Here is a 13093-nt window from a genome sequence, read left to right on the forward strand (position 1 = left end):
AAAAGAAAAGAAAAGAAAAAGAAAATGAAAAAGAAGTTAAAGAAGTTTAACAAGTATAGTAACCATGGTTGCTACTGAACACACTGAGCAAAGAGAAATACCAGCCAGATTCTTCTTCTCCTTTCATTCCATCAGCCAAAGGCCTCTCTGCCCCAGTCTACGTAATAATTATATAATGCATACAACGGGACCTCATTATCTGTGGTACCGCCAAAAAAAGAAGAGGGAGGGAGGGAGGTTAAAAGATTTTTGGTTAATTTGTTGTGAGTTCTTTCCAGTTGATCCTTGGCTCTCGCTCGGAATGCAGAGGCTCTTTAGGGTTGGCCAGCTCTTCTCCACCACCGTCCTTCTTCACGGGTACGTCGTCGTTTTATTAGTTTTTTCTCCGCTTAAGAACTCAAGAATTTGGTTCCTACAGTCTACCATTTGAATTTCTTGACTGTGAATGAACCCTTTTTTATATGTTTCTGATAGACCCTTTAATCGTAATTTTCAGCTCTGTGGGTTTTCCATTTTGTTTCTTCGAATTCTGTTTCTTTTTAGTTTTGCCAGCTTTACGGGGTTGAAGTGAAGGAAGAAGGAAGTTGAGAGTTTTTTTTTTTAAAAAAAATGTTCTACAAACAGTTCTCTTACTTTTATAGCGTTGCTTTCAACATATGAGTTATAAAGATTTTGTTTGATTGGTTGCAGAGTAGCATGATATGTGCAGTTTTGTTTTCATATTCGGTTTCAATCATCCAACACTTGTGCTTGATTGAGTTCTTGCCTTTTTTCAGTGAATGTATGTTTAAATTCTCTCCTCTTTATCAGCGGTGCATTATCTTCAAACGTGGGCAATGGGTTTTATAGCCCACTGGACTCTACGGACAGTCAGTGGCTAGTTTGCAATTGTTGTATAGAATGTAGTTGGAAGTGTGTTCAGTAATTGAAACGAAAGAGAGAATGACAAGTTGGGCGCACAAGAAAGGTAGGAGAGCCCCAATGTCTCGCTTAGGAAGATATTCCCATGTCTTTAATCTTTTGAAGGCTCCATAAGCATAAGAATAAATAATATTAGGATCTACGTTAAGTGAAAAGCATTCTAGCTTTCCTCAATCAATAAACAGAGCATCATTCTTTCTTTCTCTCTCCCGTCTGCAAATAGTAGGATAAATATATAGATCACATATTGAGAAAGAATTGACGCGGTAGCTTGAAACCATAACCTTCTTTCTCTTTTTGTATCTCTGTTTGTTTGCGAGGATCTATCCGTGAAGCCAAAAGTGAATAAATCGCCATGGATGAAGAGTATGATGTGATAGTGTTGGGTACGGGTCTCAAGGAATGCATCCTCAGCGGTCTTCTCTCCATTAATGGCCTCAAGGTAAGGCTTCTTCAAAATTGTTCATTTTACACTGCCAATCTCCAATTTATTACTCGGTACTGGGTCTTCGATCAAGATCAAAATGGGTAACTCAGATTTGAATTTGTCATGCTGGATCTACTTTCTTAAATCTCTACTTCTGCCTCTCATGTCATTGCTTATCTCTTTGTTTGCAATCATATAGATTGATTTCGTTTAGCATACAGTTCTGTATGTAGCTTTGAAAATCATAAGGAACGATTTCATTTAGCCAAGTGTTCTATATGTAGCTTTGGAAAATTCTCAAGTGTTTTTTTTTTTTTTTTTTTTTTTTTTTTTTTTTACATATATTTTTGTTTTTGAGATCTGGCCTGTGATTGTCATTGATAACCTTACCAAAAAATTGTTCACGTACATAGCATGTCGGCTGGACGGCAATAGTGCCATTGTCAACTTAATAACTTGCATTGAAGTGGGCTATCCATGATTTTACATGCTGAAAAAGGAAAAAATGGTGGACTAATCAGGAAGTTTAGAGGTTGTCTCTTATATGAGTTTTGTCAGTTCCTTTTCACCTTAGATGAGTATAGTAAAATGGTGGCAATATTCAAGCTGAATATTGCTTATTGCTTTTTCGTGGCTTCAATTTCATTGGACTACCTTGTATTTATGTACTTATAGAGTTGTATATGGTTTTAACTTTTCCCAAGAGTACAAATTTTCCAGGTTTTTCTTTTTTAAAAAAATTTGGCATGCAAAAGATGGTCATGCAATGCACAGATTGATTCAGTAGTGTATGGACATTGAGAAGGAGTTAACCTTCTTGACATAGCCCTTCCAAGAACACCCATGTCAATAGGCCTGTCATGAGTAGCAACACTAAGCGACCTTTGGATTTGGTTGTGCAAAAGATATTTTAACTTTTTTATTTATTTTTATTTTTATAAGTAATCAAGATATCATTAAAAGTGTAAGGCGCCTCCACGTACACAAAAAGTATACAAGTATCATTACGATTGGTTTAAAGCAATGGACAAATACCATTCTGTCGATTGCACTGCAATAATTGATGTATGTATCTTGTGAATCAGGTCCTGCACATGGATAGGAATAACTATTATGGAGGCGAATCAACATCGCTTAATCTTGTTCAGGTCCTATTTCTGCTGTGTTATTTGAGATTTGTTCAAGTCTGAAACTTTATATAGCTCTTTTAACTTTTATTTGTTAAAATTCAACTATTTATTTACTGCGATAGTTTTCTTTATTTACAGCTCTGGAAGAGGTTCAGGGGAAATGATAAGCCTCCAGCACATTTGGGCTCTAGTAGGGATTATAGTGTGGACATGATCCCTAAGGTGTGTGTTTACTTTCTTTTGTCTTCTTTCTCTCCTCATTGCTGTTTAGTTCTCCACCTATGGCTATAATTCTCGTTTGGCTAGTTTATGATGGCAAATGGCACTCTTGTTCGTGTCCTCATCCGTACAGATGTCAGTAAGTATTTGTACTTCAAAGCCGTTGATGGCAGCTATGTCTACAATAAAGGAAAGGTATAATTCTTTTCTTATGATATTGGAATTTGCTTGTTATTAGTTTTTGTATATATTTGATCTTAACTTGGTTTGCTGGTGAGTAAACCCATGATTATAGATTCACAAGGTTCCAGCAACGGACATGGAGGCACGCAAATCTCCATTGATGGGCATATTTCAAAAGCTCCGTGCTCTCAAGTTTTTCAATTATGTTCAAAATTATAATGCAAATGATCCCAAAACACATGAGGGGATGGACTTGACTAGATTGACAACTAGAAAACTAATTGCGTAAGCTCTTGCTCGTTGCTTTTTGTACCACTGAAATTGTACAGTTAAATATATGTTTTCATAGACATCAAGTCATTGGTGTTAGGGAATGTTGTTGGAGCTTCAGTTTTTAGGGGCACAGTATTTCATAGTTGTTGTAAATTGTAAATGTTATGCAAAAAGTGCTTTGGAGCATAACCACATATGATATGGGAGCTAAAAAATATAATGTGGGGGTTCAAATCTTATAGAACTCTTTAATTTGATAAAAAAAATTTGAATGTGTTCTTCAGTGGAAATAATAATTTTTTTTTTACTTACTATTCATCTCTTCAAAGAAAGAAAAGTTGATCTCAACTGATGGCCTTGTTGATAGTACATATGTACTAAACATAGTGAGCACCATAGCCCATTTGCTTATCATACTTTTGACATATTGACAGAAAATATGGTCTGGATGACAACACTGTGGAATTTATCGGTCATGCATTGGCACTTCATAGTGATGATCTCTACCTCAATGAACCTGCACTAGATACCGTGAAGAGAATGAGGGTGAAAATTGCCTCGAGTTTATATTTATCTCCTTTTTGTTGATTCTGATTCTTGCACATTGAAAGTTTCAGCAGCTTTTTATTGCACTTATTTTTCTCGTTCCTCTACTATGTCATAGCTTTATGCGGAGTCTTTTGCACGTTTTCAAGGCGGATCCCCATACATATATCCTTTGTATGGATTGCGAGAGCTCCCTGAGGTGTCTCTCTTGCGCTTCCCCCCCCCCCCCCCCCAAAAAAAAAAAAAAAAAAAAACCAATCTCTCTCTTGTACTTTTAACTCATTTTATAAATTTTGGGTTCTAGTCAAGGTTAAAAGAAATGATCTCTACACTCATTTCTCACAATAGTCTCACAACAAGCTGACGTAGCTGGTAATATTTTAATATTTTTTTTGTTTTCTTTTTGTAAAAAAATAATAAAATATTACCAGCCACGTCAGCTTGTTGTGGGGCTGTTGTGAGAAATGAGTGTAGGGATCATTTCTCCAAGGTTAATCATTTGACATCAATTATTTCTTTCTCAGGCATTTGCACGGCTTAGTGCCGTCTATGGTGGGACATATATGTTGAACAAACCTGAGTGCAAGGTACTCTGTCTATTAGGTTTCTCAGATAAACACTATCTTTGAAGTTGCACTTATCGTTTTTCTGGTTTATTTGTTGTTGCACTTACCATTTTCTGGTTTATAAAAGAAAAAATCTTTGTGTATGGATGATAATGGACTAGACACTGAGTTTGATTTGATCTAAATGCCAGGTGAAGTTCAATGAGGAAGGCAGAGTTGTTGGTGTCACATCAGAAGGGGAAACTGCTAGGTGCAAAAAAGTTGTCTGTGATCCTTCATACTTGCCCAACAAGGTAATAACTATAATACCCTTTTGCGACTCCACCCCCACGTCTCCCTCTCTTACTTTGTCTTTGTTTCGTTCTACCATATGCAATGCAACTTCTTTGACAAAGTAAATGGGGAATTCTCTCTCTCTTCTTCATCTTCTTTCTTTTCTTTTTATTTATTTATTTATTTTTAATGGAACTTAAAGGTTTCCTTTTATTTTTAATACAGAATACATTGAATTTTGCATGCCTTACAGAAAGGTGGCTGCATTTTTAACAGGTTAGGAAGGTTGGTAGGGTTGCAAGGGCAATTGTCATAATGAGCCACCCAATCCCAAACACCAATGATTCTCATTCAGTGCAGGTTATCCTGCCACAGAAGCAGTTGGGACGCAAATCAGACATGTGAGTTCTCATACAATGTTTCTAAGAAAATTAATTATTATCTGTTGGGTTAGTTTCCTAGACCGTTATAGTCGGTCAGTTGAGTGTCTTTGACAGGGTTTGTATAATTTGCCTGTAAGTTTTGGATTAATTGGGCATTTTGATATCGAATGGAAATTGCTACTGTCTTTTGAGACTAACATGGTGTTTGAAATAAGTCCATTGATTCTTTTTACAAGTAATAAGATTCTATTCAAGAAAGAGAAGAATAATATCCTAATTTTTCTAAATTGTAGATGTGGGAGAAAATCCAAGGAGAAAATTCTACATTAAATTCTTCCAAGGACACTCATCCAATCATATAAAGATCTTAGGAATAAGGACCTAAGTGGAGTTCTGATTCAGCTCAACACCATTAGAAGTTTGATTTTTACGCTCTTGCCACAAAATCCACATGACACAAAGTGAAATTGCACATGGAATCTTTAAGCTATTGTTCCACCTAAACCTGAGAAAAAGCTAGTGACAATAAAGCCCTTGCCATGTACGGTGGGTGAAGTAAGATATGATTTGCTGCCTTACTATTACACTTGCACATACAACACCACATTAATTAAATATGAACTCTCTGAATATAATGAAGCATATCTATATTGACCAATTAAGTCTTAATTAACTTATTTGGACTAGGATTCTTAATTTGACTAGTAAACTCAATTAAAGACTCTTGATCCTATTAGAAATTCTTAGTATCAGTTTTTGTAGGTTGTGAGTGGAGTTCACAAGATTATTGCTAAAGTCCTAGCCAACAGGTTGAGAAGGGTTGTGAGAAGATTATCTCGAAGCCTTAGAACGCTTTTGTCAGAGGTAGACAAATCCTTGATTCTGTGCTCATTGCTAATGAATGTCTTGATACTAGTATCAGATCTAGTGAGCCAGGGTGCTTCTCAAGCTGCTTATTGAGAAGGCCTACGATTATGTTGATTGGAATTTCTTCTTCTTCATTGTGATGTGGCTTATGCCATTTGGATTGCCTTTTTCAGTCGTTTTGGTTTGTCTTGGATTATGCCTAGACGTGTAGTCAATTTGTTTGCTTGTTGGTGGACCTCTAGTTGTCCCGGGAGTGCTGCTGTGTTGCCTGTGTAGAAGATGGTGTTTGCATGCCTTTTATGTTGTTTATGGAGAGAAAGAAATGACAGATGTTTTGAGAACCGGGAGAGGACTTTGGAGGAGATTAAAGCCTTATTCTTGAAAATTTTATATCTGTAGACAGCTTCTTATGTGTCTCCTTTGACGATTAGTTATAGTAATTTTCTTGTTCTATTTGATACTTCTAGTTAGGTGTTTTCTTTTGTGTACTTCATGTGTACTTATGGGCGCCTTACGCTTTCAATGATATTTGTCGATTACTTACAAAAAAAATTCTTAGTTGTTGAGGAGGTGTGGTTTTGGGGAGAAATAACGCTCTTGGATAGTACATTGTATTCCTTTGGTGTGCTTTTCCGTTTTGGTGAATAGCAATCAGTGTGTTTTCTTCAATAGCTCCCATTGTCTGAGATAGAAAGATCCTTTGTCGCCTTTACGCTTTATCATTGTTATGGAGGCCTTAAGTAGAATGCTTTCTACAACTGTTGATGTGGGTTTTCTCTTTGGCTTTTCTGTGGGGTCTAGGCACTCTAGTGTGGTCAACATTTCACACCCAGTGTTTGCGGATGACACTTTGGTTTGTTGTGGGTCCAAGCTTGACCGCTTTCGCTATTTGCGTGCTTCACTTTTATGCTTCAACGTTGTCTCCAGTTTGAAGATTAATTTGGCTAAGTCGGAATTGGTTCTTGTGGGTATTGTTAGGACGGTGTTATTGGAAAGATAAGAGCGTTAGTTGGCTAGTTAGAAAAATGATGTGCTTTTCTAAGGGTGGTAGGGTTACAATTTGCCCATGTATTTCATGCCCCTCTCCCTCTCCCTGCAAGTGCTGCAAACTGCATAAAGAAGCTTTGACGATATTTCTTATGGGGTGGGCTAGGCGAAGAGTCAAATTTCACCTGGTAAGCTGGTCCAAGGTTTGTTCTCCGATCTTTGAGTGATGGTTGGGGTTCGGAACTTGCTGATGTTTAATCGTGCTTTCTTAGGCAAAAGGCTTTAGCGTTATGTGCATGAGAGAGAGGCTCAGTGGAGAATTGTGGTGGACTCTAAATTTGACAGTACGTGGGGTGGGTGGAGTTCAAATGAACCTCTTGGGTTGTATGGGGTGGGGTTATAGAAGAATATTATGAGGGTTTGGGGTAAGTTTCAATCCATACCAGATTTGAGGTTAGAGATGGCTCCAAGGTTAGCTTCTGGCATGATTTATGATGTGGGGACAAGGCTCTAAATAAAGTCTTTCCAGATTTATATTGTATTGCTTGTGCGAAGGTGAAGACAAGCTTTGGTAAGCCCCCACTAAAAGCGGGTCATTCGATGTTAGATCTTTTTATAGTGTTCTTGTTTGTAACGATTTATTCTTTTTCTCTAGAAGAGTATTTGGTGGACAAAGGTTCCTTTGAGTACGACTTTTTTTGCTTGGTCAGTAGCTCTAAGAAAGATCCTTACCATGGATAATCTTAGGGAGGGGCATGTTATTGTGGTCGATAGGTGTTGTATGTGTAAAAGGAATGGGGAGTCTGTGGAACATCTTCTTCTCTATTGTGAGGTTGCGTGTACCCTATGGAATTTTTTTTATTTTTTTTATTTTATTTTTTCTGGCCCTTTGGGCTGTCTTGGGTTATGCCTAGATAAGTCGTTGACTTGTTTGCTTGTTGGTGGTTTGCTGGTAGCACTCGGAGTATTGTTGTGTAGAAGAAGATGCTTTCTTGTCTTTTGTTGTGTCTTTGTAAGGAAAGAAATAATAGAAGTTTTGAGGACCGCAAGAAAACGTTGGAGGAGCTTAAGTCTGTTTTCTCCAATACTCTTTATCTTTGGACAAATGCAATTGTATCTCCTTTTGTACTTGGTTTTCATGATTTTCTTGCTCTTTTTTCTTCTTTTAGTTAGATGTTTCTCTTGTATACTTCCTATGTATCTGGAGATGCTTTACACTTTTAATAATATCTTGATTACTTAAAAAAAAAAAAAAAAAATCTAGACCAAAGGTAATTAAGAAAATACCCTTAAATATAAAATTAGGGGTAAGAATTTTATGAAATTTCAGATCTTTCCCTGCACGTAAAAGTACCCACAACCCATAAATTAATGACTGAATTTAAAAACTATATTAAAGCCCTAATATAAGCTTTTTAAGCAGAATAGATCTTGGTTCAATCTGACATCGCATCCACCCATGAAAAGCTCTCAAGCTACCAAAACTGAAAAATCACTCTAAAAACAGCAAACTTGAGTCCTATGCCATTGCTGCATCTAGTTATCTTACGAAGATCCAACCTTCCATTTTGAATGGGGGAACTTACCACATCCCAATCAACAAGATGGTATTAGATTCATTACCAGTGCCTCCCCAAGAAAATCCTTCTGCATCTGTTCCATTTTAATTGCCACCTAAACAGGAATAGCGAACGAGGACAGGAAGTATGTTTAATGATGTTTCCAATATATTACTCCATTGATCTTTCTGCAGTATTATCATTTTCAATAGTTGTGGTGAAAACTTGTACTCTCTTTGCCAATCTGCTCTCTTTGTTAGAGCGCAGTTGGTTTTATTCCCTGAGCGGATGGTTGAATCCCGGATGGCACCTCACTTAGTCTATCCAAGGATGTTCTAACCACTGTAACTTCAGTTGGAAAAATTTAGACCACTTGTTTGTTTAGATGCTATGTTAAATAATATAATATAACTTCATTTCAATTAAACATCAAAGTCCTTGTTGTTATGGTTTTGTTCTGTGACTAGATATGCGAAGAGGCTTTTTTTTCCCCCAAGGCTTTCATGCATGTTATTTTTTCTCTCTATATTGTTTGTTAGGAGTGCTTGTAGGAACTTTTTAACTCTCCACACTGGATCCTAGTACTAGCACCATCACCACTCCCCCTAGCCCCCAAACTGCCTCAGCAGAAAATAAGAAAGGCGTTCACACAGTGCACGTTGTAAATCCCCACATGCTGTTAGAGCAATAACTTCTTGTTAGATATTTATTCCAGTGCTCCTTTTCTTCTGTTATGTTTCTTGCTCGCCCGGTTTTGTGATCCTTCTATGGTTGAGCAGGTACCTTTTCTGTTGCTCCTATGCTCACAACGTTGCTCCAAAGGGAAAATTTATTGCATTTGTATTATCTGAGGCGGAGACTGACCATCCACAGACCGAACTTAAGCCAGGAATCAACCTTCTAGGGCCTGTTGATGAGATATTCTTTGATATCTATGACAGATATGAACCATTCAATGAACCATCCTTGGACAATTGCTTCATATCAAGAGTAAGTGATCTAGGATTGTTTTCTTAATTCTTGCCTTGATTCCACTGCTACCGCGTTGCTTTCACTGACTGATGCATGCTAAGCAAGTTCATCTCTCATGTTTAACAGAGTTATGATGCAACAACACACTTTGAGTCAACTATCATGGATGTACTCAACATGTATACCATGATAACTGGAAAGGTTGTGATTTTTTCTCTTGCTAAATCAATTTGCTTCTCTCCCTGTTTAAATCCCTTGAGGTCCAAAACCATGTCATGGACATGCTTATAGGAACTTTTTTTTTTTTTATTATTTTGATCATTCATGAAGCTTTTATCACGTATGTCGACTATGAACAGAGCATTTTAGTGGCCATTAGAAGTGCTTTACACAAAAACAGTACTCGCTTCTCATAAGGTTTCAAGTAAAAATTATTTTCTGTTTTTGAGCAGGTTCTTGACCTCAGTGTGGATTTAACTGCTGTCAGTGCTGCATAAGAATGAGGATTGAGGAAAACCACTTTTGGTGATTGAGCTGGTAATTCTGCTTTATTGCAAATTCCAAGAGTGGCAGTGGACTATTTATTGTTGTCTATTTCTGTCATAGACTTATATCATATGTGATAAAATGTTGTTTCCCAAAGAATCTCTGGGGAATTAGTAAATAAAGAATTATATCAAATGGTAATAAAATGTACAATTACATTTATAATGAACAAGAGTGGTATTTCTAAGAAATCAAATAAATTATAGGGACAATTACTTAGTCTATGGGGTTTACAGTTGTATCAAACTAACTGATTCTTAGGGTATAAGAAGTACAAAAGTATTTGTCCAAAATGGTTATTGTCATCAATTGTTGGATAGAAACCGTTTGATGTACATATGGATATGCATCACAATCAATTTTTGATTGACATATGGCATGGTTGATGATTCAATTTATTGTAAAATTGTAATTTTACCTTTTAAAAAAATAAAATTAGAATTAAAATAAAATAGAAAAAGTGGCCGTTCCTCACTAGCTGCATTTTTAAGAATATATATCTTTAAAACCTAAAACAAAAAATTATGATATTCTCTAAAGTCAAAATGAAAGCAGTGTAATCAGGACTTTGGTCTTATTTAGTACCATGTATTATATCAAAACGTCAAAGATGGTTGTGGTGAATAAACTAATTTGTTTCATGTGATACCATGCACCTGGATGGCTGGATTCACATTTTTTTCAATATATATATTTGCAATCAATTTGGATCCTACAAAACAAAAATGGATCTCTTATTTTCTTTATAAGATTTTGCTTTTGGCTCCAAATATTTGTTTAAGGAAAACAAGCCAAGTGTAAACTCTCAAGTGGTTGTACATCACTAGAGATCGGTGGATCCAACATCAATCTTTCAATCAAACCGACTCGATTGAACGCAAGACCATGTTCGTGTTAGTCTTTATTTTTTTAATTTTTTTTTAATTTTTTAATTTTTTATTTGTTTAGGGCCAATAAACTAGCATCAAGATCCTTTATAATTATTTATCAGAATTTGATAAAATTCGTGCAAATAATTGTGAGATATCATTAATAGAATCCACCTGATCAAATAAAGTCGTTTGACAGCTTAATTTTTATTTAGTTGGGTAGGTTCCATAAGTGGTCTCATCACCTGTTCGAATTTGAAAGAATTCGGACAAATATTTGTCGAGGATCTTAATCCCAATAGATTATAGGTATTTGATTGCATCCTCTACAATCTCCAGATTGGATTAAAAAAAAACAGGGTTAAATACTCCAGAGGTACCTGAGTTTTACGTGTTTTTAAATTTAGTACCTCAGTTTCATTTCGTATCACAGGTAGTACATGAATTTGGAAGAAAAAAGCTCTAGGTAGTACCTGTCAGATTTTTCGTCCAAATTTCAACTTCTCGCCACGTGTCAACCGCTGAAGTTGACACGTGGCACAAAAAAAAAAAATTAAAAATTAAAAATTAAAAATTAAAAAAATGATTAAAATTAAAAAAATTAACCCTTGGCCGGTTTGGGGTGGCCGAACCACCCCATAGGGGTGGTTCGGCCACCCCACAGTTGAAAAAAAAAAAAAAAATTGAAGGGTTTTGGCCCTAGGGGGTGGCCGAACCACCCCCTAGGGCCATGGGGGTGGTTCGGCCACCCCACAGTTTTTTTTTAAAAAAAATAAAAAAAAATAAAAAAAAATTTGAAGGGTTTTGGCCCTAGGGGGTGGCCGAACCACCCCCTAGGGCCACGGGGGTGGTTCGGCCACCCCAGACCGGCCAAGGGGGTGGCTCAGCCACCCCTCTTTTTTTTTCTTTTTTCTTTTTCTTTTTTTTTCATTTTTTTTATTTTAAACATTTTTTTAATTTTTTTTATGTGGTGCCACGTGTCAACTTCAGCGGTTGACACGTGGCGAGAAGTTGAAATTCCCACGAGAAATCTGACAGGTACTACCTAGGGTTTTTTTTTTTTTCCAAATTCAGGTACTACCTGTGATACGAAATGAAACTGAGGTACTAAATTTAAAAACACGTAAAACTTAGGTACCTCTGGGGTATTTAACCCAAAAAAATAATAATAGGAGGATTGCGGGGCATGTGAGAGGGGCTGTCTGAACAGTACTTCTTAATTATAAAGGATCTCAATCTTTAACTAAATGCATCATCACTACCATCCATTGGACCGAGTTATAGCGGGATCAAGATCCTTTACAATTATTTATATGAATTTGAGAGAATTTGGACATGTGATAGTAAAAGACTACTTATATATGGAACCTATCTGATCGGATAAGTTGTTGGATAGCCCAATATTTATTTGGTCAGGTGGGTTCCATAAGTAGTCTCTCATAATCGTTACCTAAATTTGAAAAAATTCAGACGGATAATTATAAAGGATCCTCATCTGTTATAACGAACATGCACCTTAAAATAATATCGATATAGTGAGTCAGGAACCAAACACCACTCCCAATCGAGATGTTGCCAACCATTGGATGACACCTGACAAGACCCATGCGAGAGAATAGAAACTCACGAAGATAAGTGTACGAATAGTAAAAGCAAGCGACCCAAATTATCCAAACAGAATAGGACCTACTCAAGTGCCCTTTAAAATTAGTCTCGAGTCATCCCTATCGTCCATCACATAATTTAGGCATGGTAAAAAGAGAAATGATATTTACACAATACATTTTACATAATAATTATATAACACACTCACATGGGGTGGGACCCATGTGAGTGAGATCTACCATATAGGTCTTATCTCATGTGAAAGTGCTGTGTAATTATTGTGTAAAATGTATTAATGCAAAGATCACTTCCTCAGTAGAAATATGAGAACTATAAATATCAAAAAAATGCTAAAAATACTACTAATGCATAACAAATGTACTGCCTCAAGACACATTGGGGATGGAAATATGGCTCCGTTTGAAAATCACTTTCTCCTTTCCTCCCTTTCCCTTTCCCTTTACTTCTCTCAAAAAAACATCAACTTCAAAACATTCTTAATTTTTTTCATTTTTTATATTACATCAACATTTTTTTATTACTTTTTAAATAAAAAACTCACTACAATACCATTTTTTTTTCACTCTTTCATATAAATTATTTCAATTTTATATTATATCAATTTTATTTTTCAATCATTCTCAAAAAAAAAAAAAAAAAAAAAAAAAAAAAAAAAAAAAAAACCGAAGGGGAGGGGAGGGTAGGGGGTTCCTATAAGCATGTCTTGACTCTTGAGGCAGTGAGGAGTAGGGCTGGCAAAACGGGTA

The 13093-nt window shown here is 36.2% G+C and overlaps 1 protein-coding gene across 4 annotated transcripts; it reads left to right on the plus strand.

Annotated features, from left to right (window-relative positions):
* Nucleotides 1-72: 72 nt before the first annotated feature.
* LOC133877755 (guanosine nucleotide diphosphate dissociation inhibitor 2-like) lies at nt 73-10047 on the plus strand. Of its 4 annotated transcripts, XM_062316156.1 has the most exons (15): nt 73-357; nt 811-967; nt 1242-1363; nt 2434-2496; nt 2617-2700; nt 2785-2892; nt 2993-3165; nt 3588-3699; nt 3818-3898; nt 4224-4286; nt 4457-4558; nt 4815-4939; nt 9114-9324; nt 9433-9507; nt 9759-10047. In XM_062316156.1, exons 3-15 carry the CDS (start codon nt 1277-1279, stop codon nt 9801-9803), a joined length of 1329 nt encoding a protein of 442 aa, XP_062172140.1. In that variant the 5' UTR covers nt 73-357; nt 811-967; nt 1242-1276; the 3' UTR covers nt 9804-10047. The 4 variants fall into 4 exon arrangements, with proteins under 4 accessions (XP_062172140.1, XP_062172138.1, XP_062172137.1 ...); XM_062316154.1 differs by having other exon boundaries at nt 777-1363; XM_062316153.1 differs by having other exon boundaries at nt 811-1363.
* Nucleotides 10048-13093: the final 3046 nt, after the last annotated feature.

Source organism: Alnus glutinosa, chromosome 9 (genome assembly GCF_958979055.1).
Source record: "Alnus glutinosa chromosome 9, dhAlnGlut1.1, whole genome shotgun sequence".
Lineage (NCBI taxonomy): Eukaryota > Viridiplantae > Streptophyta > Magnoliopsida > Fagales > Betulaceae > Alnus > Alnus glutinosa.